The sequence below is a fragment of the Cyprinus carpio genome, chromosome B15, assembly GCF_018340385.1.
Source record: "Cyprinus carpio isolate SPL01 chromosome B15, ASM1834038v1, whole genome shotgun sequence".
In the NCBI taxonomy this organism is placed as follows: Eukaryota; Metazoa; Chordata; class Actinopteri; order Cypriniformes; family Cyprinidae; genus Cyprinus; species Cyprinus carpio.
The window spans coordinates 19,629,836-19,653,612 of record NC_056611.1 but is presented as its reverse complement, the minus strand read 5'-3'; the positions used below and the strand labels follow the sequence as shown (position 1 = coordinate 19,653,612).

Sequence of the window (23,777 nt, the reverse complement as noted above, 5' to 3'; positions counted from 1 at the left end):
TTTTTATGTTCGTGCCAAGACCTACCTGGTAAATTGGCTCCTCTCAAGAGATGGCGCCCTAAATGCCAGTCCAAAATCGAGCCCTATGAGAAAAATTATATACTAATGCTTTTAATTTTTCTTGCAAATGTTTTGCTTCTCTAGAACTGAAAATATTTCCCCCACTATCTCCTTTTTTTTATCATCACCACCTTGTAAGAGACTGATTAAAAATCAACGCTATTTTTATTTATGTTTTCTTTGATTAGATAATAGTTAATCGCAACGGGGATTTGTGGCGCTGGTGCTTTAACATGTTATGGGACACCAAATTGCCTACAAAAACATTTGGAGTTGATATGTTTTAATCACACCTACACCGCCATCTACTGTTAGAGAATAGAAAAACAGTTGCTTGACTGTCAAGGACATGGCCAATTATTAACAAGTAAATTCCCAAGATAAATATCTCTATACCGGATGCACGCGACAATAATGATCTATTCACCTCTTTAATGCCTGTGCACAATTGTCAGATATCTTTGTAGCCTTTGCCCCCAGGCCTTGCTAATTTGACTAACCAATCTAAATATATGAAAGTAGTGACTGCATATTATGGGACTCCAAGAGTAAACATGCTCTCTTGTTCCCTCTGGGTAGCAGATCAGTGAGGCTGTTGCTATAGAAACGCAGGCAGCACAGGTTGTCGTGGGTTGTTCGGTGGAAAGGTAGAGAAGGTTTACTCGTATGTCAGGAAAGTAGGCAGGCGGATCTGAGGACTGGTGATTTAAAAGAAATAAAGGAACTGATCAGAAAAAGGACATGTCGGAGCGAGTAGCTTCATGTGGGAACCTGTGTGACACGAACACGCTTCTGCTTCGGTATTGCAACGGTAAGTTTGGCAGCGACTTGACTGGGCATTCATAATGAATGCGCTAGAGAGCCTCACGAGATGGTTTGTTTTCATTACGCAGGTCGATAACGTAGGCGAATTTTGTCTTTGATATTAATCAGTTTTTACATGAACATTCCAGCAATGTAATGTTACTGACGCGTCGGCCTGTCACTGCCTGCGAGGGCGCAACAAAAGAAACAGTGTTGTCGGTGATGAATATATTTGTTTAAATTATGATCAGTTTTATATAGCCTACATGCAAATTTTATTTTACCCTAAGACATTTTCTTATCGCATATGTGCGGTTGGGATAAGTGCCAAGATAGAATGAACATCTAACGTTATTAGAGAATTTCAGTATGAGATTTCTCATGTGTTTACATTTTTCATTCATTTTTTTTTCTTTCTTTGAGCCTTTTATTCTGATGCAGTTTGCTTCTCTGGGCCTTTGTTATCTGATTCAGCTATGCATAATGTTTTGATGGAAAGAATGTACCGAGTTACTTATTTATTGTGATCCAGTAATCTAGTGTGTAACATTACGATGGATTTACATGATAAAGCTCAGTAGTAAACATCTTGTCTGTTGTCAGCATTATAATAACTATTAATGCAACGATTATGATTTGACATGGGATTGCAGTAAGATTCAATCATTAACAAACGTTAACCAAAAGATTTTTATTCAAAAAGCAGCCAGATTTTACACTGTCATGTTGTGAACGAGCAGAGCACCAAATTTGATTATAATATAGTTTTATCATGAAAACATTACATTTACATTCATGCATTTAGCAGACGCTTTTATCCAAAGCAAAAAATTTCTCAAAGAGCAAACAATATTTATTATATACAATGGCAGGTTTATTAAACACCTAGATTAGATAAGTGGATTAGGAATCAAGCTCAAGAAGAGAAATGCAGGGAAAAAAAATATTGCATAAGCAAAATGATATGCATCATGTCAGACAATTTTATAAATACATACTGTAAACAACAGTAGAAATGTGATGTACGTGTCTAAAACATTGCATGGCCTTTGACTGTCAAAAGATGTGGATAAGATAAGATGTTTCTCCTCCCTTTTAGCGACAATAACCCTATTGAGTTTGCTACCCTAGTTTAATGATTATATGGTTAGTTGCATTTTATTATTTCCATTGAACATTTTTTCCCCTAGTGTTGAAGAACAGACTTGTAACTAATTGTGGGTTGTTGTCCATTATTTGAAAACCACTGATATAAAATACATTTTAATATCTTCTAATATGTTATAAATATGTATCTTTATTTATGCAGCTGGTGCAAACATATAAGAAAATATTTAACAAATACATAAAACTGTATATATAAAATAGATAAAGACAGTTAAAGTGCTTGAATAAAATTTTGAATTTAATATCATACAATCAATCACTGAAAATTCTTTATTATCACTATGGCATCCTCATGCTAACACCCATTGTGCACAGCTTGTTGGTATTGGTGTCACTTAGAAACGACTATTTCCTCTTCGTTCTTGTGAATTACAGGTTCTCTCAAGGATAAGTATCAGTGTACATAGTTGTCATTGTTTGGGGTTTCCAGTAGGTCAATTTCTGTGACAGATGGTTTGGCTGGATGACAGATGGATGGGTAGACTGTATAGATGAGCCTGGGTCAGAGAGAGTGTCTGTCGGTGTTGTACAGTTGGATGGTTTTGACTGATATTAAACACTGGTTCTGCATAGCTATCTGAGGTCAGGTTATATTAGCAATTCAATTTGTACAGTAAAAATCCCTAATGTGAATCGAGAAATGAGCATGCGCCCTAGGGGTATAAAGCAACTAGTCATAAATTGTCAAACACATGTACACACTTCAGCGTCCCATTGGTGGAGAGGCTGGTCAGTGCACTTCCTGGTAGTGCCTGGCTGATGCATGAGACAGGTCTGGAGTCGAGCCAAAGCTGTCTCTCTCTCAGCCAACAGCACCACCAGCAGTTTTCTACCGCATAGGAGACAGGAATCAGTGTCCTGTTACAAACATCACCCTTCTACTCTTTACACACAGCACTGAGTGGTAAAGGGGTGGGGGAGGGTGAGAAAGGAAGGTCCAGACACAGGATCATCCATCCAGCAAGCCAAGGGGAAGGTGGGAGAAAGAAACCTTGGCCGGGGAGGCATTTGGCACCTTTAGGAACCCCCTAGAGAGCTGCAGAGGATCAGGCTGTCCGAGCGGGTGACTGACAGGTGGACATAGTACTGACTGGAATGGCAGGTAGGTGGGGAGTACAAGCAGAGCGGGATGATGAATATTTCAACACGCTCAGTCACTGAGCATCCAGTTTCCTCCAGACTGCGTTTGTCTTCCAGCATCACTATTCAGTTTTTAACCCGCTTTCTTCTCACCTTCCACTTTTGCCTCCCATTTTTCTTTCACTTTTATTATTTCAGTTGACGTGCTCACCACCTGCTAATGCTGCTTTACAGCTGTGATCTCCACGTGTTAGCGGTGCAGGCACTAAAAGAGGTTTATTTTATATGCACACTTAGCGTGGAGCCCATTGCATTGCCCTTGAGATTGAAACAAGGGACAAGGAGCCACTGTTTTATGTGAAATATTGAGGAGCTAAAAAAAAAAGTTTATTGTGTGTATTTGTAAGTTGTATATTTAATTGAAACACATTTGATGGCTGCCGCAGTGAATCAGCATTGTTGAAACTCAATTGTTTGCTCAGGCTTTCAGTTTTTTTTTTGTTTTTTGTGATTTTAATTGATTTTTTGGTAAGAACACATTTTGATGGATAAATATATTTAATCACAGATGTTTTGACACTTAAAAATGCACACATTTTTATTTGTGCAAACAAGATTTTCTTTGAACTACTATTATTTTTTTTTCAATTACTTACAACCAACTAGATCCCAGTGTTGTTATAGTGGATGTATGAAGTGACAGGTGTCCTAGCAGGGTTAATGGCTTAAATGTTGAAATATTTTATATTAAAATGGACTTTCCACTTTAGGATAATTGGGGTGACTTTTTGAACCAAATTATTTCTGCAGTCTCTATCCAAATTGTATTAAATAATAATAATAATAATAATAATAAAAATTGTTAAAAAATACCTTAAAGTAGTATTTCTCAACCAGGGTGCCAAGCCCCACTAGGGGGCCCCGGCAAACTTTCAAGGGACAGCAGGATGATTTAATGTAATATATTTTTTAAATAAAATTTACATATATTAATAGTAATTTCTTTTTTTTTACCCCACTCCTAATAACTATTGCTTGTTATTTATGTATGTATTTATTTATTTATTTATTTAAAACAAAGTTTTTACAATAACTGAAATCACACAATTAATTGTAAATTATAAATATATCATAAATTCAAGTTTCTGAAAAAAAAAGAAAACAAGCAGCTTCAGAGGCACCAAAGGAAATATTATAATATCATACCTTATATACTTTATTTTGGGTGGCCTTTGAATATGGTGTTGGACTATGGGGGGCCTTTGAGTCAAAAAGGATTGAGAGCCACTGGTTTAAAGGGATAGTCATCATTTACTCTCATGTCTTTCAAAACCTGTATGACTTTTGTCTTTGAGTATATAATTGTTTTATTCCGCAGAAGAAAGAAAGTTAGACAGATATGGATAAACTCTACAAATTAAATTTTCTACAAATTCTTATATGAAAACTCTCTGTCTGGCTCTTTCAGATGATAATGTGTCAGCCGGGAGTGGGATGGAGATGGATGACCGAATCTCTCACCTGGAGCAGAGGGTGCAGCTGCAGGAGGATGAGATTCAGCTGCTGAAGGCGGCGCTGGCGGATGCTTTGAGAAGGCTGGGCTGCTGTGAGGAGATCACACAGACAAGCAGCAAGAAAGGTGGACCTACTAAAGGTCAGAGCTTCATCATGACCCTCTGCTTATTGCCATTATGTCTTTAGAGCCTAGAAAGCCGCCAATTGAAAGATACTTATCTAAAGCAACTTACAGTGAAAAAAATACGAGGCTAACCTTGTCTAAGGGCAATGCAATCTTTGTGTTAGCATCCTAGGTTCTTAAGTATTAAGATAATTCAACCCTTAGAGCTACAGGGATGTATTGTAAAGCATAACATAGTGGTTACATAAAAAGTTTCCATGTGGGAGGTGAAGATAATTTGCATGTGAACTCACTTGTGTTCCTCTGTTTCTTCCTTCCTGATGTAGTTCGGCAGATACTGCAAGCTCTGCCATCCAAGCCTCTGACAAATGGCTATGTGCAAACAAAACACTTGAGTGGCTATCCATCCTCTCCCTCCTCTCCGAAAAAGGAGGTGCTGGTGTCTATCAAAAGGTGGGAGTTATGCGCTAGATATATATCATATTTATTGCTCATTATTTTTCAAAGCCAATTTATTAGAACACATGCTGGTATCACACTTGTTGAAAATATTTTCATTTTTCCACACCAACAACATTAATGCAACATGGACCTTTTACCTCAAAGTATCGATACTAATAAAAAAAAATCAAAATAAAAATTCAAAATCACATGAACGCAACGAATAATGCATCTTATAATAATAATGCAGAATCTTATGCATGTATGGTGAATTAATAATAGTTGATATAATAATTCATAATTAATATTAATCATATGTAATGTGATGTCTGTTGTGCTGTTTAATACTTCTAAACTGACATAATCTGTAAATTATATACTATCATACTCCCTATTTACTACAGTATCAGTATATACTGCAATACTATTTGGTGAAATAGTATACAGTTATTATGAAATATTGTGAATTTGTTTTTACAATTTCAAATAAAAGTTTTGCATTTTAATATATTTTAAAATGTAGTTTATTCCTGTGAAGGCAAAGCTGAATTTTCAGCAGCCACTCAAGTCTTCGGTGTCACATGATCCTTCAGAAATCCTTCTGATACCCTGATTTGATGTTCAAGAAACAGTCATGCAGTTTTGTTCTTTTCTTTGATGTCTTTCTTTCCTGCCCTCTGCATTGGGCCTCACTCATTCTTCTCCACCTCATGCTCTTGTCTCCATGTGTCAGGAAGAGCATGTCCACAGAACGCCTGTCCACGGTGAAGAAGGAGATAGCAGACTCCCGCAGCAGAACCACCTCATCCAGCAGCTCAACATGTGGAAAGAGAGACAGGTACCTTTTCATCTAAATAAAGTGCATTAAACTCAATGATTGCTCTATGCGAAGCGATAAAAGTTCAGTTCTTCTCCTTCCCTCCGAACCTTAAGGCTAGTACAGGACATCAAAAGAGCTAAAAATAGAGGTTACCTCAGAGTCTAATTAGATGACAGATCCAGACCTGTGGTCAGCAAGACACCAGAGACAGTGTAAGGGGGAAGAGGTGGACCATCCATAGAAAACCATTTGTAAAATACTATTTTATACCATGTTTTGAGCTAAATCAGCACCATGTGTGAAATCATTGTCATTTTACTGCTGATTTGAAATGTTATGAAATACATGTACAGTATACAAAATGTCAGGGAGCACCTTAGTCAGGATTTGAAAACAATCAGCAATTGTTAGGTTACTATTGTGTGTTCTGCTTTAAACTTAGCTCTGACTACAATAATGTTTAAACGTATGGAGTCAGTTAAAAAAATGCATTAAATTGCTCAAAAGTGACAGTAAAGACATGTATAATATCAATAAAGATTTATATTTCAAATAGCTCAGTATTCCATTTTTCTATGCATCAATTCATTCTGAAAATTGCATCATGTTTTCCATATAAATATTAAGCAGCAACATTTTCAAAATTGATAATATAAAGATATGTTTCTTGAGCAGCAAATCAGTATATTAGATAGATTTCTGAAGGATCATGCGACACTGAAGACTGGAGAAATGGCTGTTGATAATTCATCTTTGCCATCACAGAAATAAATAACATTTTTAAATATATTTAAGTAGAAAACAGTTCTTTTAAATTGTGAAAATATTTCATATTGAAAAGTAATAATATTTCATATAAAAGTTTAAGCATTTCATAATAAGAAAGATATTTTAACTAATAAGTCTACTCGTGCATACAGAAAGAAAGCTTAGGAAGAATGTGTTCAAAGAGTGATAAATAATTTATGGTGTGAATACATGGATTTCTAGGAAGGAGGGTAAACACTGATATTCAGGTTAGACATCTGTCAATAGAAGTGTTATTGACTGAGATCCTATTAGAGCTGTATAACAACCACTGAAAAACTCTCATTAAACATTCATAAACACAAATCCATTAACCATGTTACCACTTAATATAGTGTTAAAATCAATTAAGTATTTTTTTATATATATATATATATATATATATGTTTTCATGTTGGAATGAATTATGTAAAAATTACATTTGAGCAGAGAAAAATTCCAATAACCCTAGTAAGAATTTGTTGTTATCACAAAGTACTACTTAATGAAAGCTTCAGTCTACTAAAGGGTTAAGTATTAGTTCCAACAAGTTACCCACCATGCACCTGCAGGATGTTTGTATGGCAGATAAGACACGTTAGTAGTGTTTTATATATGCCATGATGATTGTTTGAGATTAAACTTTGTATGGTGCATGGCAACCGTGCGCAGTCACTTGGTTGACACACTTACCACTGAAACTCTTGACCACAGAGTGCTTCATATTACTGCTTTGAAGCACAGGGGGTGTGGTCAGCCAAAAAGGGGCTGTCATGCACACTAAGGAAGTGTCCTGCCATTGGTTTGCGAGGTCCATGTTTCTCCAGAGCTGAAGTTAACTCAGACAAGGAACTCAGTCTTTTGCCTGACGCTTCTGCAAATTCCAGCTAGCACTTAAACGGAATAACGGGACAAACAACATGAAGAGGTCAACCAGGTAAAGCTGAAGTTCTTGTTAAGCGCTTTCAGGTCTTCAAAAGAAAAACTTTTGGTAGTTTTAGGGTGAGGCTGATAATGGAATTGCTTTCAGCTTCCCACAACAAAGCAAACATAGGTAGGCAAACAGGAATATTCTCAGCATCATGGCTTCTGTCGATAAACAAAGCGAACGCACCTGGGCTGAGTTTGTTTTTTAACTTGCCAAATGGGAACAATAAACTTTAAAAGCATGGCTGTCTAGAATCAAACATCTTTTTGCATATGGATTTTACTTTGCTGTTGCAAGGCTTCAGTTTTGTATATTTTATGCAACTTTTTGTGAGACTTAACAAAAATGTGCATGTTTTCCATCTGGCTTTGATTATCATGAACATGAAAGCTATCCATTCAACTTCCATTCAAGTTGAAGATATGCTGCATATAATGCATGGGTTTTAATAATTGCTTTAGTGCAGTCTGAGACAGATACTGAACGTTTTTGCTGCTAGGTTGCAGGTATTAAACATGGAACCCACCCACTGCCACACACACACACGCACGCACATGCACACAGACAGCTTTAAAGGCAAATTAGAGTGAATGCTTTACTGCAGGAAAGAAAATGGTTTGAAGGACATCATGTCCAGAGAACTTCCTTGTAGTGAATCACTTTCTTTGCAATTCAATATAATCCATAGAGATACTTTGCGTGCTGTGTTTTTAATGTATAAAAGACATAAATTGTCAAATTGGAACACGTCAACAATGCTGTGTGTGGTATCGACGGGTGTGTGCATAGTCTGTGCATTAGTATAAAGCTTCTTTGAGGTCAAGCACATTAGTGGTACATGCTTACAGCATCATTTTCAGTTATGGTTGCTACACAGCCTAGAGTGATTATTGGTAAAACAGATTTTTCCAGTATGTGCTAATGAGAAAATGGCTTTGTTGCCAGGTCAGCTGCCATTTTGTGTGTCATCACTTTAAATCAGGTGTGTGGAGTCCTGAAATGTTCCTAAAATCCCATTTATAAATAGAAATAGATTTCTTTTTACAATAATCATGATGACCCACTAAGTCCAAATGAGAGTAAAAAGTGGCATAATTCATGGTTCAGACTGAAACACATGCAGAACCAGATCAAACCATTAAGAAAATATTTTGCCTGTTTTGTGTAATATTTGAATATTTACCTAACATTTATGTTTCCAGAACTCAATGTGGTAACACTTACGAAAACTGTTCTTCACATTAAGCCATCTACACATAGATGGAAAAAAATGATGAACACAATGATAGGTCTTGATGTTTTTGTTACAGATGCAGTTTTACAGAGAGATGGACAATTCATTTGATACATGATGATGCAAATAACACTGTTTGCCCAATAATAATGCAAGGAAAAGTAAAATATATATATATGGCAGTATTGTATAATTTTGTCTACAGTACACCACTCTGAAAAGGGGTTATTAGAGATGAGGTTTTTCTTTAATTAAGTGTTTGGATGGTTTCTGCAGGACTGCATGGACACAAACAGATCATTGTGGGAGCATTTCTATTCATCTGCACCAACGATCCTTATGTCTTCCCTTTACATAACATCTAATTTTGCCCTAGAAACGTCCAGCCAGAGACACTGATGGCTGTCAGTTCTAATCCCCATGTGGATAGTTGAGTCCTATAAACCGATTCCAGCAAATAGTACTGGATTGATGGGTCTACTTTATTGCGTCTCACTGTCTGAGACAGACTGTCAATCGTGACAGTCATGCACCAGCAAACAGGAAGTAGAAAACTGTGTGGTTACAAAAGGCACGCACACTCAGACACAAACAGAACATGTTTTTTCTGTTATTTTCCTTTTTTTTTAATCAAAGCCAACAGTTTATAGCAGTTGTGTCGATGTTTGTTTGTTTTTGATGCAAAATCCCCTCCAGTCCTGGAACCTCCCCGAAATCTGTTTAGTCATGTAAACTGCCTGTACTAAAATTGAAAGCAGTTTTGGGCCCCCTTTGATCCTGTCACTTTAATTCAGTGTTCTCTACATTACACAGAGCTCTGTGAGAGTCCACATAAAAGCTGGGTCAGGATTAATGGATGAGCTCAATGAATTAGTCATCCTCTAACAAAGCACAGGTCAAAGACAGCAAACAAAACTTTTCAGAAATGTTTTTCGAAAGTTTTTGTTTAACTTATGTGGTCTTTTTGTCTGGCTTATAGTCTTTGAAGGGATGAATAACTGACAGAAATCTCTCTCCTTGTTCTTTCAGCAAAACCAAAGAGTGCACCCTCAATGCTGGTAAGTGTTTGTCAATTTCTTTTTAAAGTAATATAATTTAATTAAAACAAGCTGAGAGCTCAGTATCAATAGATGTTTGGTTTTTGGTCTTTTGCCTTTAGTGCTTTATGTGACTGCCAAGAACAAACGAACAACTACTTAACAATACACTAGCAACTGCATGTCAGTGCTGTTCATAAAACTTTGCAATATACATATCAGATGAAAAACTTAAAACTGAAATGCTGCCTTGGCAACTTACTAATGAAATAAGTTAAAGTTGAAATACTCTTACAAAAACTAAAAAAGCACGTACAATTACTAAAACTTAAAGATAATTCAAAAAATGTATAAATAGTATACTAGTATACAAATAAAATTAAAATAACACTTGTACATATGAACCATGGCAGTAAGTTTTGCAATAAATATGATTGTTTAGTTTTTTATTCAGTTGCGGTTTCCTTTTCCCTTTGAGGAAATGCATTTTTTTTATATCTATGGTAATGTAATATTTGTTAATCTGTGTTTAAATAGAGACACTGAGCCCTATGTTATGGAAAAGGACCCTTATAAATTAGCCTGACTGGATCGCATTATCCTCTGCATTACAGCTAAAAACCATTTTGGATGGCCATAATGCTTCCAGTCAGTCTCGTGTTTTAATGGGTCTCTTAATGAACACAGTTCCGTCAGTAGGGCTTGGATTATTTGACAAATCATCCCTAACAATACATTACATAACTGCTTTTTTTTGTCTGGCCACTCACGTTTTGCTTCTCTTAAACAGATGATGGTTACGTGAGGATGTTCATTCGTGGACGTCCAATCACCATGCATATTCCAGACCAGCTGAGGGAAAGCTACAGCCTTGACCAAAAGGTGGCGCTGCCAGAGCGCAAGCTAAAACTTCAGTGGGTGTATCCTTGTGATGTTTTTTAAAGGTGACATATCATGAAAACCTGACTTTTTCTGTGTAAGTGCTATAATCAGGTGCCTGGTGCATCTACCAACCTAGAAAACTGTTTTTGTAACTCGTATGTTTTTAACATAAACTTGTATTTGACAGTTTAAGCGCAAAAAGACATGAAAGCATGCCATGTGACAGCCGCTTTCTGTGCGAGTGTCCTTTAGACGTGTTTACATAAAAAAAAAAAAAAACGTATATCAGAAGTTTAAACGAATATGGTTTAAAACGCATGATTTCAGCGTGATAGACATGATAACCCAAACCAAACACATGTTTTTAGCAGATTATCTGAGATACTAGCAGAAAAGACCCAGCCCTATTCTGGAAAAGGGGGCGGGGAGCAGCAGCTCATCTGCATTTAAAGAGACATGCACCAAAATAGTGTGTTTCTGCTTCCACTCATTTTTAAAATGATATGAGGTATTTTGAGCTGGAACGTCACAGACACATTCTGGTCACCTGAGACTTGTATTACGTATTGTAAAAAGGGGCATAATAGGTCTCCTTTACATGTAACTGAAGTTAATTTTTCAGGTTTTAAATGATTCTATTAAATTATGTTGCATTTTGATTGATGGATCATTTTGAATTTATCCAGTCTTTAATTTATTGCTGTAATTTAAAAATGAGAATAACCAATAAAGAAAATTAAATAAGTATTGCAATAATAGCCAATAATGAAAATGAATTTAATTAATGAGTTCCAATTTTTCAAGTTCTATTAATAATTAAAATGCATCAGTGACTTTAAAAGTAAATTTGAGCTAATTTTCTAATTAGAATGGAAACCATTTTAAATGTGACACAAAATAGTGTCAATTTAATAGCACACATGTTTGGTCATTTACTGCAGTCTATGGAAATGTTATTTTGTTTCTTAACGCACTCCATTAGTTACGGCTATAGGGGAAGAGACTGCCGTTCCAACCTCTACCTGCTGCCAACGGGAGAGATTGTGTACTTTAATGCTTCCGTAGTGGTGCTCTACAATGTAGAAGAGCAGCAACAAAGACACTATCTGGGCCATAATGATGATGTCAAGTGGTAAATATACATTATATTGATTTTTTAGGTAGTTTCCACATGCTTTTGGTCATTTGGTGTACTGTTAATTAATATTAACAGCACTGGTTGAACTACTGCAGGAGCGAAATCAGTCCAACATTGATGTCATACAGGGAAAATAAGCATTGCCAATTTCATATGTAGATTATTCTTAAACTAGGTCATTGTTCAAAGGTCCCTAAGATGTTATCATTACGCTATCATCTACATGAACAAATATTTTGCACTATCATTCAGCAAAAAGAGCCAATGTACTCAGGAAGTGTTGCCAGTTTCTGAGCAAATTTGCATTTTTAGGGCCAGATCTTGCTTCGCTTAGCAGACTCTTATCTTCAAGATAAGTGAATCCTGCAGTATATTCAAATACATATCCTGCAATCAAACCAGATCTTTTCTGCCATCTGGTTTTTTCCTCTTCTGTTTGGCTGCAAGGCAATGCTTGTAAAATTAACCGTTTTATGTAGATCTCTTCTGCTGTAACAGAGTGTGGACATCGTCAACATGCTATTTGTTGTGAAATATTAGTTAATTAGCATTTGCCACTCATTAAAATAACACTGGAATGCTCTCTCTCTGTGACTGTCAGAATCCCTGCTGGTTTGCAAAACAGTTGCAGCCTGTTTACTGCGTTTTCTGGGATCAGTCTGCATTCATATTACTGTTTCGCTAGTGAGAGGGGGAGAGAGATGGGAAATCTTTTTTGACAAGAACTGATCCTGACAATGCTCTCTTTGCAGTTTGGCCATCCATCCAGACATGGTCACCATAGCAACAGGACAAGTTGCCGGAACATCCAAAGATGGCAAAGTTAGTTCACATTTACATTCCCTAGCAGTATATTATATTAGCAGTATATATGTTGATCTCGTGGCTTGAACCAGTCCTCGGTGTGATCAGGAGCAAAACCACTGTGATCACAACTTACCTCAATGTTTTAGCATTTTACAAAGTGTGTTAGCTTTATGAATGGTAGCCTTAAGAATTTACTTTTAATCAGCAAGGATGCATTAAATTGATCAAAAGTGACTGTACAGAAATGTATAATGTTGCAAAATATTTCTATTTCAATTAAATGCTGTTCCTTTTATGTTTTTATTCTTTAAATAATTCTTTAAAAAAAGTGTCATGGTATTTACAAAATATAAAGCAGCAAAACTGTTTTAAACATTGCTAATAATTAGAAACTATTGCACCAGACTTCTGAAGGATCATGTGACACTGAAGACTTGAGTAATAGCTGCTGAAAATTCAGCTTTGCATCACAGGAATAAATTACATTTTAAAATATAATAAAAATAAAGATGTTATTTTAAATTGTAATAATATTTCACAATATTACTGTTTTTACTGTATCTTTACTGCCTTGGTGAGCAACAACCAAACATTTAAAAAAATCTTACTGTCCCAAACTTTTGAACTGTAGTGTATGTAAAATATGAGTAAATAAAATAAGTAAATAATGAATGGTTTTTATGTGAACTATTCATTTAATCTGTTTTAGAGATGCTCCAATCATATGCATATAGCTCAATATTTATTTTCCCATCAGGCCTTGCAGCCTCATGTCCGTGTGTGGGACTCTGTTAGTTTAAACACTCTTCATGTGATTGGAGCAGGAGTGGTTGACCGAGCTGTCACCTGCGTTGCCTTCTCAAAGTCGGTAAGCTTTTTTGTTTTTTAAGTTCTGGATAAATAATCTATGTGCTTTGACACCATGCGACATATGAGAAATCTGCACAATGGGTGTAGATAAAGACTGTTTGAACAATGATAATGGCTGAATGAACAATGGCATTTTACATGGATATAATACCTCTCCTCTTCACAGAATGGTGGTGCTCATTTGTGTGCGGTTGATGATGCAAATGACCACATTTTGTCTGTTTGGGACTGGCAGAAAGAAAAGCAACTGGCGGAGGTTAAGGTGAGGCAAGGCAACATGCTCTATGAAGAGTGTGTGTGTGAGCTGGGAAGAAGTTAATACAATGCAGCAACACTAGACCTAATAATGTACAGTTTCCTGGCATAGTGTGTCTTGTGTGATTTGTCTTTCAATAACAGAAAGCTGAGTGTTCACAGACCGAGTTGTTTAAAACCCTGCACTATGACGTCTTTTTGACATCTGCATTGTTTTTTTAATCTTGTAATGTAATGACCTAACATCACCAATCTCCCTTATTTTTTTAACCCCTTCTAATCCAACTGCCGGGCTCTATCCTATTATGCAACACACACTTTTCACAATCCAATCAATTCTCAATGGATCAAATAAATAATTTTTATGGAATATTACATTTCAGGCTGTTTCAGGTAGATTTGAAAGTATTTAGATTTGTTTAAAATGCTAAAATGATCATGTTTGCACACAAATGTGATCGTTTTACTAGTGTGCAGTTGCTTGTCCCAGATGTCTTGGTGATGTATATGTGCTTATTGGGAAGTGGTAAAAAAATTGCCACGTCATCAAATGAAGAATGCGTCATATTTTGTGTAAAATATTCACTCACGATTTTCCAGTGTTCCAATGACTCAGTTCTGGGTGCTGTCTTCCACCCCATGGAGGCTAACCTTATTGTCACCTGCGGGAAGTCCCACATCAACTTTTGGACAATGGAAGGGAATACTCTTACAAAACGCCAGGGACTGTTTGAGGTTTGCAAGATTTATTTTTCCGTATTCCGACTAAAATACAAAGACAGCACAGAGGGATCTTTGAGTTGATTGCCTATATCTGAAATTTTTATTTTAATTTATTTTTAATTTAATATTATATTTTATTTAGTTTTTCATCTAATTTTGAAAGTTAGATTCTAAATTTCGGTTTATTATTTTATTGTAAATCCTTGTTTTTTATTTTATTTTATTTTATTTTATTTTTTTGTTTTTTTTAAGTTGCATTCCAGTTCTTTTTTATTTTAGTGTAATTTAATTTTACTTTATTTTTATTTATTTATTCTAAATGATGCCTTTGCGTGCATATTTTATTTTATTTTAATAAAAAATAAATTTAAGTTGCATTCTAAATCCCTATGGCACAAAAATCTTTTATAATAATTTTATTTAATGTATTCCTATTTTTGGTATGCTTTCAGAAACATGAAAAACCCAAGTATGTACTCTGTGTCGCTTTTGCTGAGAATGGAGATGCAATCACTGGAGATTCTAGCGGAAACATCTACATCTGGGCAAAAGGTCAGGAAATAATTATGCTATTATACATGTAAAGTGTTGTTTTTTTGCCCTGCCACTATATTTATTCAGATGGCACATTTTTAAGAAATAAATTACATTTAATCCATGTTTTTGTCTACTGGCAATCAGAAAAACAATACATCCATCTTTTTGACTGCTGTTGGAGATACTTCCTCAGTGCAGCCTCTGATTTGGTGATAAACTCTGATTTAAAGGTGGAAACCGGATCAGCCAGGTGGTTTCGGGAGCCCATGAGGGTGGGATCTTCTCTCTGTGTGTGCTGAAAGATGGAACGCTGGTGTCAGGTGGAGGAAAAGACCGCAGGGTGCTGCTGTGGGACCATGATTACCGCAAAAAGAATGAAATTGAGGTGAAGTGGTGTTCTTACAAAACAAATGAAAGCTTTACTGACATTCATAATGAAATCCAGACACTCATTTTTACTCTCTAATACGACTTTTATTGTTTTGATGTTATCATATTTCTAGTACTGAAATGTAATCTAGGCATTTATTTGTGTTATTTATCAGATCCAGCTACATCAGCACTGAATTCACTTAATTCAGAACAATTTGTGCTAATCGTGTTTTAGTTGAGATGTACAGATTATATGTTCCTTAATATATTTCTCTGTGTGTAATCAGGTTCCCGAGGCTTTTGGCCCTGTCCGCACTCTAGCTGAAGGAAAACAGGACGAGCTGTTTGTGGGAACGACTCGAAACTCTGTTCTGCGGGGCTCTTTCTCTGGGTCCCTCACTCCCATTGTTCAGGTAGGTTGTCAACCTAATATCTACGCCAAAAGTCAACAAGATTACCACGTTTTCTCAGTCTTTTCTAGGCAGACCTTTGATTATAAACGACATATGCCCTGGACCATATTGCAGCTTATAGTGGCCAAAAAACACCCAGTTAAACAGGATAAGACCAGATGTAACATAGCCACAGTTACATGTGTTTACATGCCTGATATGGTTTTTCTGAACTATGTTATAGCACAGTAATCAGTTTTACCTGCCCAGAAGTAATTAGTACAGGACATGGCCTCCTGGACTGAGACTTGTTGTTCAGATGAAAATCTCCATTCTTACCCTGGTTTCTTTGTTTTCTTTCTGTGAAAGGGTCACACTGATGAGTTGTGGGGCTTGGATGTGCATCCCAGTACTGAACAGTTTGTGACATGTGGTCAAGACAAGCAGGTCTATCTCTGGGACACCTCTTCCCATTTGCCTCTGTGGAGCAAGGCCATTGAGGTTTGAATGAACTCTGTGTTTACTTATACACTCCTGTAATATATAAACATCAAAAACAATCCCATCTGCTTTGCAAGTTTTATTTTGCATACTGTATGTTCACTTTGAGGACAGATGTCTGTTTTTTTTTTTTTTTTTATTATTATTTTTTTTTTTTTATTATTTATTAATAATAGATAGATAGATAGATAGATAGATAGATAGATAGATTGATTTACGTTTTTATTTTTTAAATATTTATATTAAAATATGAAAAACTAAATGCACATAATAATAAAAAATAATGTAATTTGACATTAAATATATTTTATAATATTTGTATTTACTTTTTTACATTGTATATATATATTTTTTACATTTATTCATTTTTATTGTTTAATATTAAATTCTAAAAATTAAATGCATATATTTTAAAATGTTTCATAATGTTATGTATTATAAAATGTTACATTGTATAAAACATACTTGTGATTTATTTTTGTTTAATATTTATATTAAAATATAAAAAATTAAATGCATATGGTTTACAATAGAGTTATTATAAATATAAAATATTATATTTTGTTTTTTACATTATATTTATATTTTATTCTAGGACCCTGGGCGTGCCGTTGGATTTCATCCCAGTGGCACTGTGCTTGCTGTGGGCACCATGACAGGAAGGTATGATTGCACACGGGAACTTTACGTTTTGACTTACTTTAACATGTCAAATCCAAAAATAAATCCAAAAGATTTAACAGCTTTAAAAATTTTCATTTCATAACCGTATATGTAATTAAAACACAGTAATTTGACACCTCAGTATTGAAACCTTTTTTTTTCTGTCTTATAGGTGGTTGGTGCTGGACACTGACACCCGTGATCTTGTCTTTATGCATACAGACGGCAATGAAATCATCTCCGTTGTTAAATATTCTCCAGGTGTGTTTAGTGTTCTTTTGTGCTTTTAGCCATTAGTCACAGCTATTCCTAGTATTTCAATATTTTAAAATATAATTTATTGATGGCAAAACTGAGGTTTCACAGCCATTACTGTCACTTTTCATTGATTTAATGCATACTTAAAATACAGTAAAATAAAAAAAAACAACCCCAGACTTGTGACTGATAGAGTATGTGTCCAAAATTGCTACTCACATCCTCTCTGTCTCATAGATGGGGCGTACCTGGCTGTGGCTTCCCATGACAACTTTGTTTACATCTACTCTGTTACTGAGAACGGCAGGAAATACAGCCGAGTTGGCAAATGCACTGTGAGTTTTGCAAGAAAATGAATCCCAAATATGTTTCTGTTCATTCAAATTAATTTGAGACCATTAGCACTCGTTTAATGCTGTGTCTTGCATCCGTAGGGACACTCCAGTTTTGTCACTCATCTCGACTGGTCCACCGACAGCCACTTTATTGTAACCAACTCAGGCGACTATGAGATCTTATTCTGTGAGTTGTTTTCTCACCTAACACCTTAATCCTTAAATGAAGCTCAGGTGTCATTGTATTAAAGGCTGGTTATTTTTCCTGTTAAAAAGGGGAAGCATCCAGTGGGAAGCATATTACTAGTGCTGATGCAGTGCGCAATCTAGAATGGGCCACTTCCACCTGTGTGCTGGGTTTCAGTGTGTTTGGTAAGTCATCTTATACATAATATGAAAAAAAAGCAATTTCTTAGGTATCCATTATTAATAGTTTTTTTCTGTAAATGGCTATGATATATTGAAATAATGATTTCTGGATATTATCAAAATAATAGATTTACCTTTACTTGTTCCATTTTATTTTCACTTATTTATGTAATTGGAATATTTATTTTTTTTCCCAAGGAATCTGGCCAGAAGGTGCTGATGGCACAGACATTAATGCTGTATGCAGGTCACATGACAATAAACTTCTTGCCTCAGCTGATGATTTTGGCAAAGTGCACTTGTTCTCTAACCCCTGTTCCCAGCCAAGGGTGAGATTTTTTCTTTTTTGCATTTTAATTTCAATACTGGCCAATCAGTTAAATCATACTTTATAAATAAAACTTTTTTTTCACTTCATCCACAGGCTTCCAGCCATATCTATGGTGGGCATAGCAGCCATGTGACCAACGTTGCCTTTCTCCATGACGACAGTCATCTTCTCTCTACTGGTGGGAAGGATACCAGCATTCTTCAATGGGTGCTCGCTTAATCACCTCTGAGCCTCCTGCTACAACCTCACTGTCCACTAGAGGGCAGCACTGCTGTGCCTAATTCCCTTCTCTGCTGTCCTGTTTGCCTGTATTGTGTGCTGTGTTATTAGGTTTTCCATTACATTATGGTACAGAGTCAGTTTTGTCTCTGGTCCAGATGCAATTACCGTGATTGTTTGAGGGGTAAAGGCTGAGCTTAAATCAGTGCTATTTGGCAAACTGTAGTCTAAAGTGAATTACACTTTGCTGAATCACCACTAGAAGGAGCTCTGGTGCAGGAGAAGATGCATGTTATCTACTGTTGACACTATTTAAGCCTATTTAAAGAGTTTTAGCTGCTGTTTGTGTTGCAGAAACCTATAAAAATATATAATGCTGTCACTTAGTGGAGGTTGTATTTTAATATTGGAAGTACATAATAATGTTGTGGCACTTGGCTTTTGGTGCATATCTAGGGGTGAACTTAAGCTGTGCTTTGCCTTTTATTTGTTAATAAAGTTTGTCATATAGCAATGAATTTCCTTGAAATCTTTAAAGGGTAGATCTAATATCACATCTAATTGTAGAATATCTATCTATCTATCTATCTATCTATCTATCTATCTATCTACTGACTTAAATATTCAAATGAAATAGTTCAGAATCTATTATTTAAATACTGTATATTTTACTATGTATTTATATAGAGAAATGCGTGTGTGTGCATGTGCATACATTTACATATGTATATGTGTGCATTTGTGTACTGTATGAAATGAAATTATTAAAATTAATATATGTGACCATATATATATATATATATATATATATACACACACACACAATATTTCAATAATACATAGATTCAAAATTATTTCATGTAATCATGTATACAATATACAGTATATGTATAAACATGTATTATATATAGTAGCTTACATAGATACCATAACAACTTAAATTTGTTATGACATATTAACAAAATGACAAGAGTAAAGCTCTGTTGCTGTTTTCTTTAGTACATTCTATTCTCCTAGTAGAGGTTTATTTAGGAATATGAAGTGTATTTACAGCCAACATTTACATGGAGACTGTCAGAAAGGTCATCGGCTAAAACCTTTAACCATAAACAGCCACCTGCATCATCTACAATTTCAAGTGTTGACATTCTGGCCAGAACAGAAACTCTGCAGTGTGTATATCTGGGCAAATATACTTATTTGTTCATAGTTATTTGGTGTTTATTAAAGTACTTAGTACTTTCACCTCATTCCAAGTATGTGTGTGGGTACATAAATAGACTGTCCTAGTAGGCCTATTTCCTGGAGGCATGAGTTGCTTTCTGCTGTGGCAAATGATGAAATTGCAGAACATCTGCCCTTCCATTTCTTTCTTCCCTCTCTCTAAGCATACTGTAAGTGTCTCTGGAATTGAATGGGGAAAGTGTCAACAATTTTCTTTACACCCCTCCACTCTTCTACGTTGTTACAGCTGAGCACAGCATGGAGGCAAAGAGAGCTCTGGCATCAGTTTACGCCAGAAAATGCCTCTGTCTTTTAATTTCAGATTTTATCTGACAATTAATAATTAATTGAGCATTATGGCAATCTAATTCTCTGATGTCTGCTGTGCAAAAAGCTGGCATGCCTGTATCTTGACATGCTTCACACACTACAGTGTCCTAGAATAAAAAAAATATTCCTAACATTAATAGCTAACAGCATTCAAAGAGGAAGTGCAAATCTTGGATAATTGGTTGCTCAGCAACGACACACTAGATATTGGCTTTTAAAACCCTTGTGTGTGGGAGCGCTAATCTACAGCTCTCCATCTCCTGAATGGAGGGGAAATAATATCTGCTTCTTAGTGAAATGAAAAGCCTTTCCCTCTTCTTTTTAGACAAACACTTCTTGAGAAGAATTAGCCGGATGGAGCTTGCTCTACCACTGTGATGAGCAGCTTCGTCAAGTGTTTTCAGCCTGAGATTAAAGCTAATGGGAGCTTAAAAAAGACTTGCTTTTGAGTCATAAAAAGTGGAGGCATTTGTTCAATAAATGTGTTGGGCCTAGTTTTATCCCCTTTGCTTTCTATATTAAAAGAAAAAAATATGGATTTTTTATTACTATTAAGTGCGTCTCTAGAATGCTTGATTTTGATTGGTCAGTCACCCCACCCAGAGGTCTGATATTTCCTAATGTTTCCCATCACTCATTGCAATGCTGAGTATAAACCGCTAATCCAGGTAACTGAAACTGGGGCTATACAACGCTGCAATCGATTTACACTAGAAGTCGGATGTCGGAGCTGGTAATGACATCACAACAATTTGGACCATGTTCCAGTAGAGAAGTCAGAAAACCCAAAAGTCCATTGTTAGCAATACTAGTCAATTAAAATGTAATAAAAAGTGGTATTTTGCATAGATTACGCCATAGTATCATGTCCTCAGGTTGGAGTACTGTGTGTACCACTGAGTTTATTGAGACACAGACAGACACAAGGGCTAATAAACAATATATACTCTTCTGCTGATGGACTGAGCAGCCATATTGGATTCTGAAGCTGGGAGTTTTTGCAATTCCTCCGAGATTCCGAGTCGGAACTCTGACTTGGGAGGGCATTCCAGTTAAAAGTTAATACTGGCAATTTGTCATTTCAGAGTACAAATCGAACACAGCACAAGTCTCTTGCAATCTTTTGTTTCAGTTATCCAGTGCAAACAGTATTGAAATTTTTTAGAGGAAGCTCTAAAATAATATACAGATAAAGATTATAATTTAAACTCAGATCAATGTTATCTTCACGTATTTATTTGAGTAGTCACCTAATATGCGGGATACAGTACAGTCACCCTGTCAGTATGGCAAAAGAAACCCTGACAGCAGTATCCTGATGTAGACGCCTGTTATGTTTTCTCCTTTTTTTTTTGTTTTTCCCTTTTAATAGCTGATTTGCGATACTGTATGACCACCTTGATTTGGCAGTATTCATACTAAAGGGGCCGTTCAAGCAGGATGTATTTTTGCATTGAAAAACGTGAGATTGAAGCAGTGGAATAGGAAAAAAATGGAATGTATTTTTTAAAAATGTGCTTATGCTGCATTCCAGACAAATTAGAATTTTCGATGTCTCGAACCCTGTTCCAAGTTAGACATCAGACTTTTAAACCTGTGGCAGATCATCCCAACTTCAGCATGAAACATCATTTGACATAATTTTCAAGATTGTGGCAACCAATGAGTATAGAGTTTTTTTTTTGCCACAGTTGGCAGAACATGAATGTTCTTGATGGGTCATAGGGCCATCTGGTGGTGTGATTGACTGGCTTTTCATAAATACTGTTCCATGGCCTCATGGGATAGTAAATTGTCCATCTGATACGCACATCAAAATCTGCGAGAAATAGTAGAACAACTGCAGACTTTTTGTCTACTGTTTTATGAATACTGTGAACTCGGCCATACTTCTCTATTCACATTTTTTGCCTACTATAAAGTAAGAAAGCAAGCCTTCCCAGTCAGCATGCAGTGTCGGTCCAGATCCGGCTCACGTCCGGCCCGCATGGATTTCACGTGGGCCAGATGTGGGCCAATTCTGGGCCAACACTATATTGCTGTCTGGGCAATTGTCTCGAGCGTCACAATTTTAGAATGCCACGTCATGCACAAAATGCGAGTGAATGGTCACACATGTCCATCCAGTGCATGTTTACATAGAAGAACAATGGAAATGCAGTGAAATGCAAATTTGCGGTCTGTATAAAGCAATCCAATCCAATAATATGATAATGGATTTATCTGGAATCCAGTAATTTTACACTATTTATTTATTTATAGAGCATTAACACCAGTAATGGTGTCCATTAGAATTTTTATGACTATTGAGCCAAAAAATATTTTCCATGTGAGCTTTGTGCCTCACTGTTCATACTGTTTACATTATTGATGCAGAACACAGCAGCATTCAGTCTTTGTTTATCAACAGAGAGTGGGGCAGAGGGTGAAGGAAGTAATTTTCTTTGAATTTTTCATATAACCTTTTATATATAAAACATGCCTACTTGATATTTCAAAAACATTTGGATTACTTTGGCACACTGTTATTTTGTGGTTAACAAAGTAGTAAACATATATTTAAAAAATCTGTTGTCTGTTTGGCAGAAAATATGCAAAATATAATCACTGTATAATATAGATATGTTCAGTTTCTAGAATATTGGTCTGTGCTATGGATTTTTTTTAGACATCCAGACATTGTAGCCACCCAGACTCCATTGTGTGATCTGACATTCCAGCCTTGGCGCATCCTGAACCCACAGTTTTCAGTCTGCTCCTTGGAGACGAGGTGACAGAACAGAAAATAAGCAACGCTGTCATCTGGGATTGCAAGTCAGCGTCAGGGAGGAAGGGAATCCATCCAATACGTCCCTAAACACACTGCAGAAAAGTGTCTTAATGCAAGTGTGTAATGGCTTCTGACCACTTCACAGATATTAATTCTTCTTCCCCACTGTGTATTCCCAATGCACAGGGAAACTGATTTATATGTGCTGTGAAAGATATGCTGACACTGCAGTTATTTCTCCCTGACTTTAAGATTGCATCAACTCATAGCTGAAAACATAAATCCTTCCCATGCTGTTTTTGACCACCGTTCTGATATGCACTTTTGCTCTCACGTTTTGCCTGCGTGAACACACCACAGATACTTTACAGATGTGACACTAGCGGTTGATAATAGTGTAATTGGATTTCTCCACGGCATGCCCTGGGACAAAACATCAATGCAGATTGATGTTACACTAGATTCAAGTCAGAAAACTGAAATTGTCACTGATATTACAGAAATATTGATGGACTGGGTGAACACAATACAATGGCTTACAACAGAGCACATGCTGTTTCAATATTATGCACCAGACAAGGATGTGTGCCATTCAGAAGTGAATTGAGAATACGTTTTCAAATTCAGTATCATTTCTGAATTTAAATTGAGGATGCAGAATTGCATTTTAAATTTGAGAGTAAAAAAAGAAGAATTAAAATGAATTTAAAATAAAAAAAATTGTAACACTTTAGTATAGGGACCAATTCTCAATATTAACTAGTTGCTTATTAACATGCCTATAATTAACATATTGGCTGCTGGT

General features: G+C 35.9%; 1 protein-coding gene across 3 annotated transcripts; it reads left to right on the top strand.

Annotated features, from left to right (window-relative positions):
- The first annotated feature begins 377 nt into the window (after positions 1-377).
- LOC109104128 (echinoderm microtubule-associated protein-like 2) lies at positions 378-19,162 on the top strand. 3 transcript variants are annotated; one of them, XM_042739671.1, is made up of 22 exons: positions 378-871; positions 4,580-4,765; positions 5,077-5,203; positions 5,925-6,029; positions 9,989-10,017; positions 10,787-10,916; positions 11,861-12,010; positions 12,769-12,838; positions 13,581-13,691; positions 13,860-13,955; positions 14,549-14,683; positions 15,124-15,223; positions 15,439-15,593; positions 15,868-15,993; positions 16,342-16,473; positions 17,069-17,136; positions 17,309-17,397; positions 17,632-17,729; positions 17,829-17,916; positions 18,006-18,101; positions 18,297-18,427; positions 18,523-19,162. In XM_042739671.1, exons 1-22 carry the CDS (start codon positions 802-804, stop codon positions 18,646-18,648), a joined length of 2,418 nt encoding a protein of 805 aa, XP_042595605.1. In that variant the 5' UTR covers positions 378-801; the 3' UTR covers positions 18,649-19,162. The 3 variants fall into 3 exon arrangements, with proteins under 3 accessions (XP_042595605.1, XP_042595606.1, XP_042595607.1); XM_042739672.1 differs by lacking the exon at positions 378-871 and adding an exon at positions 2,961-3,133; XM_042739673.1 differs by lacking the exons at positions 378-871; positions 4,580-4,765; positions 5,077-5,203; positions 5,925-6,029 and adding an exon at positions 7,545-7,734.
- Positions 19,163-23,777: the final 4,615 nt, after the last annotated feature.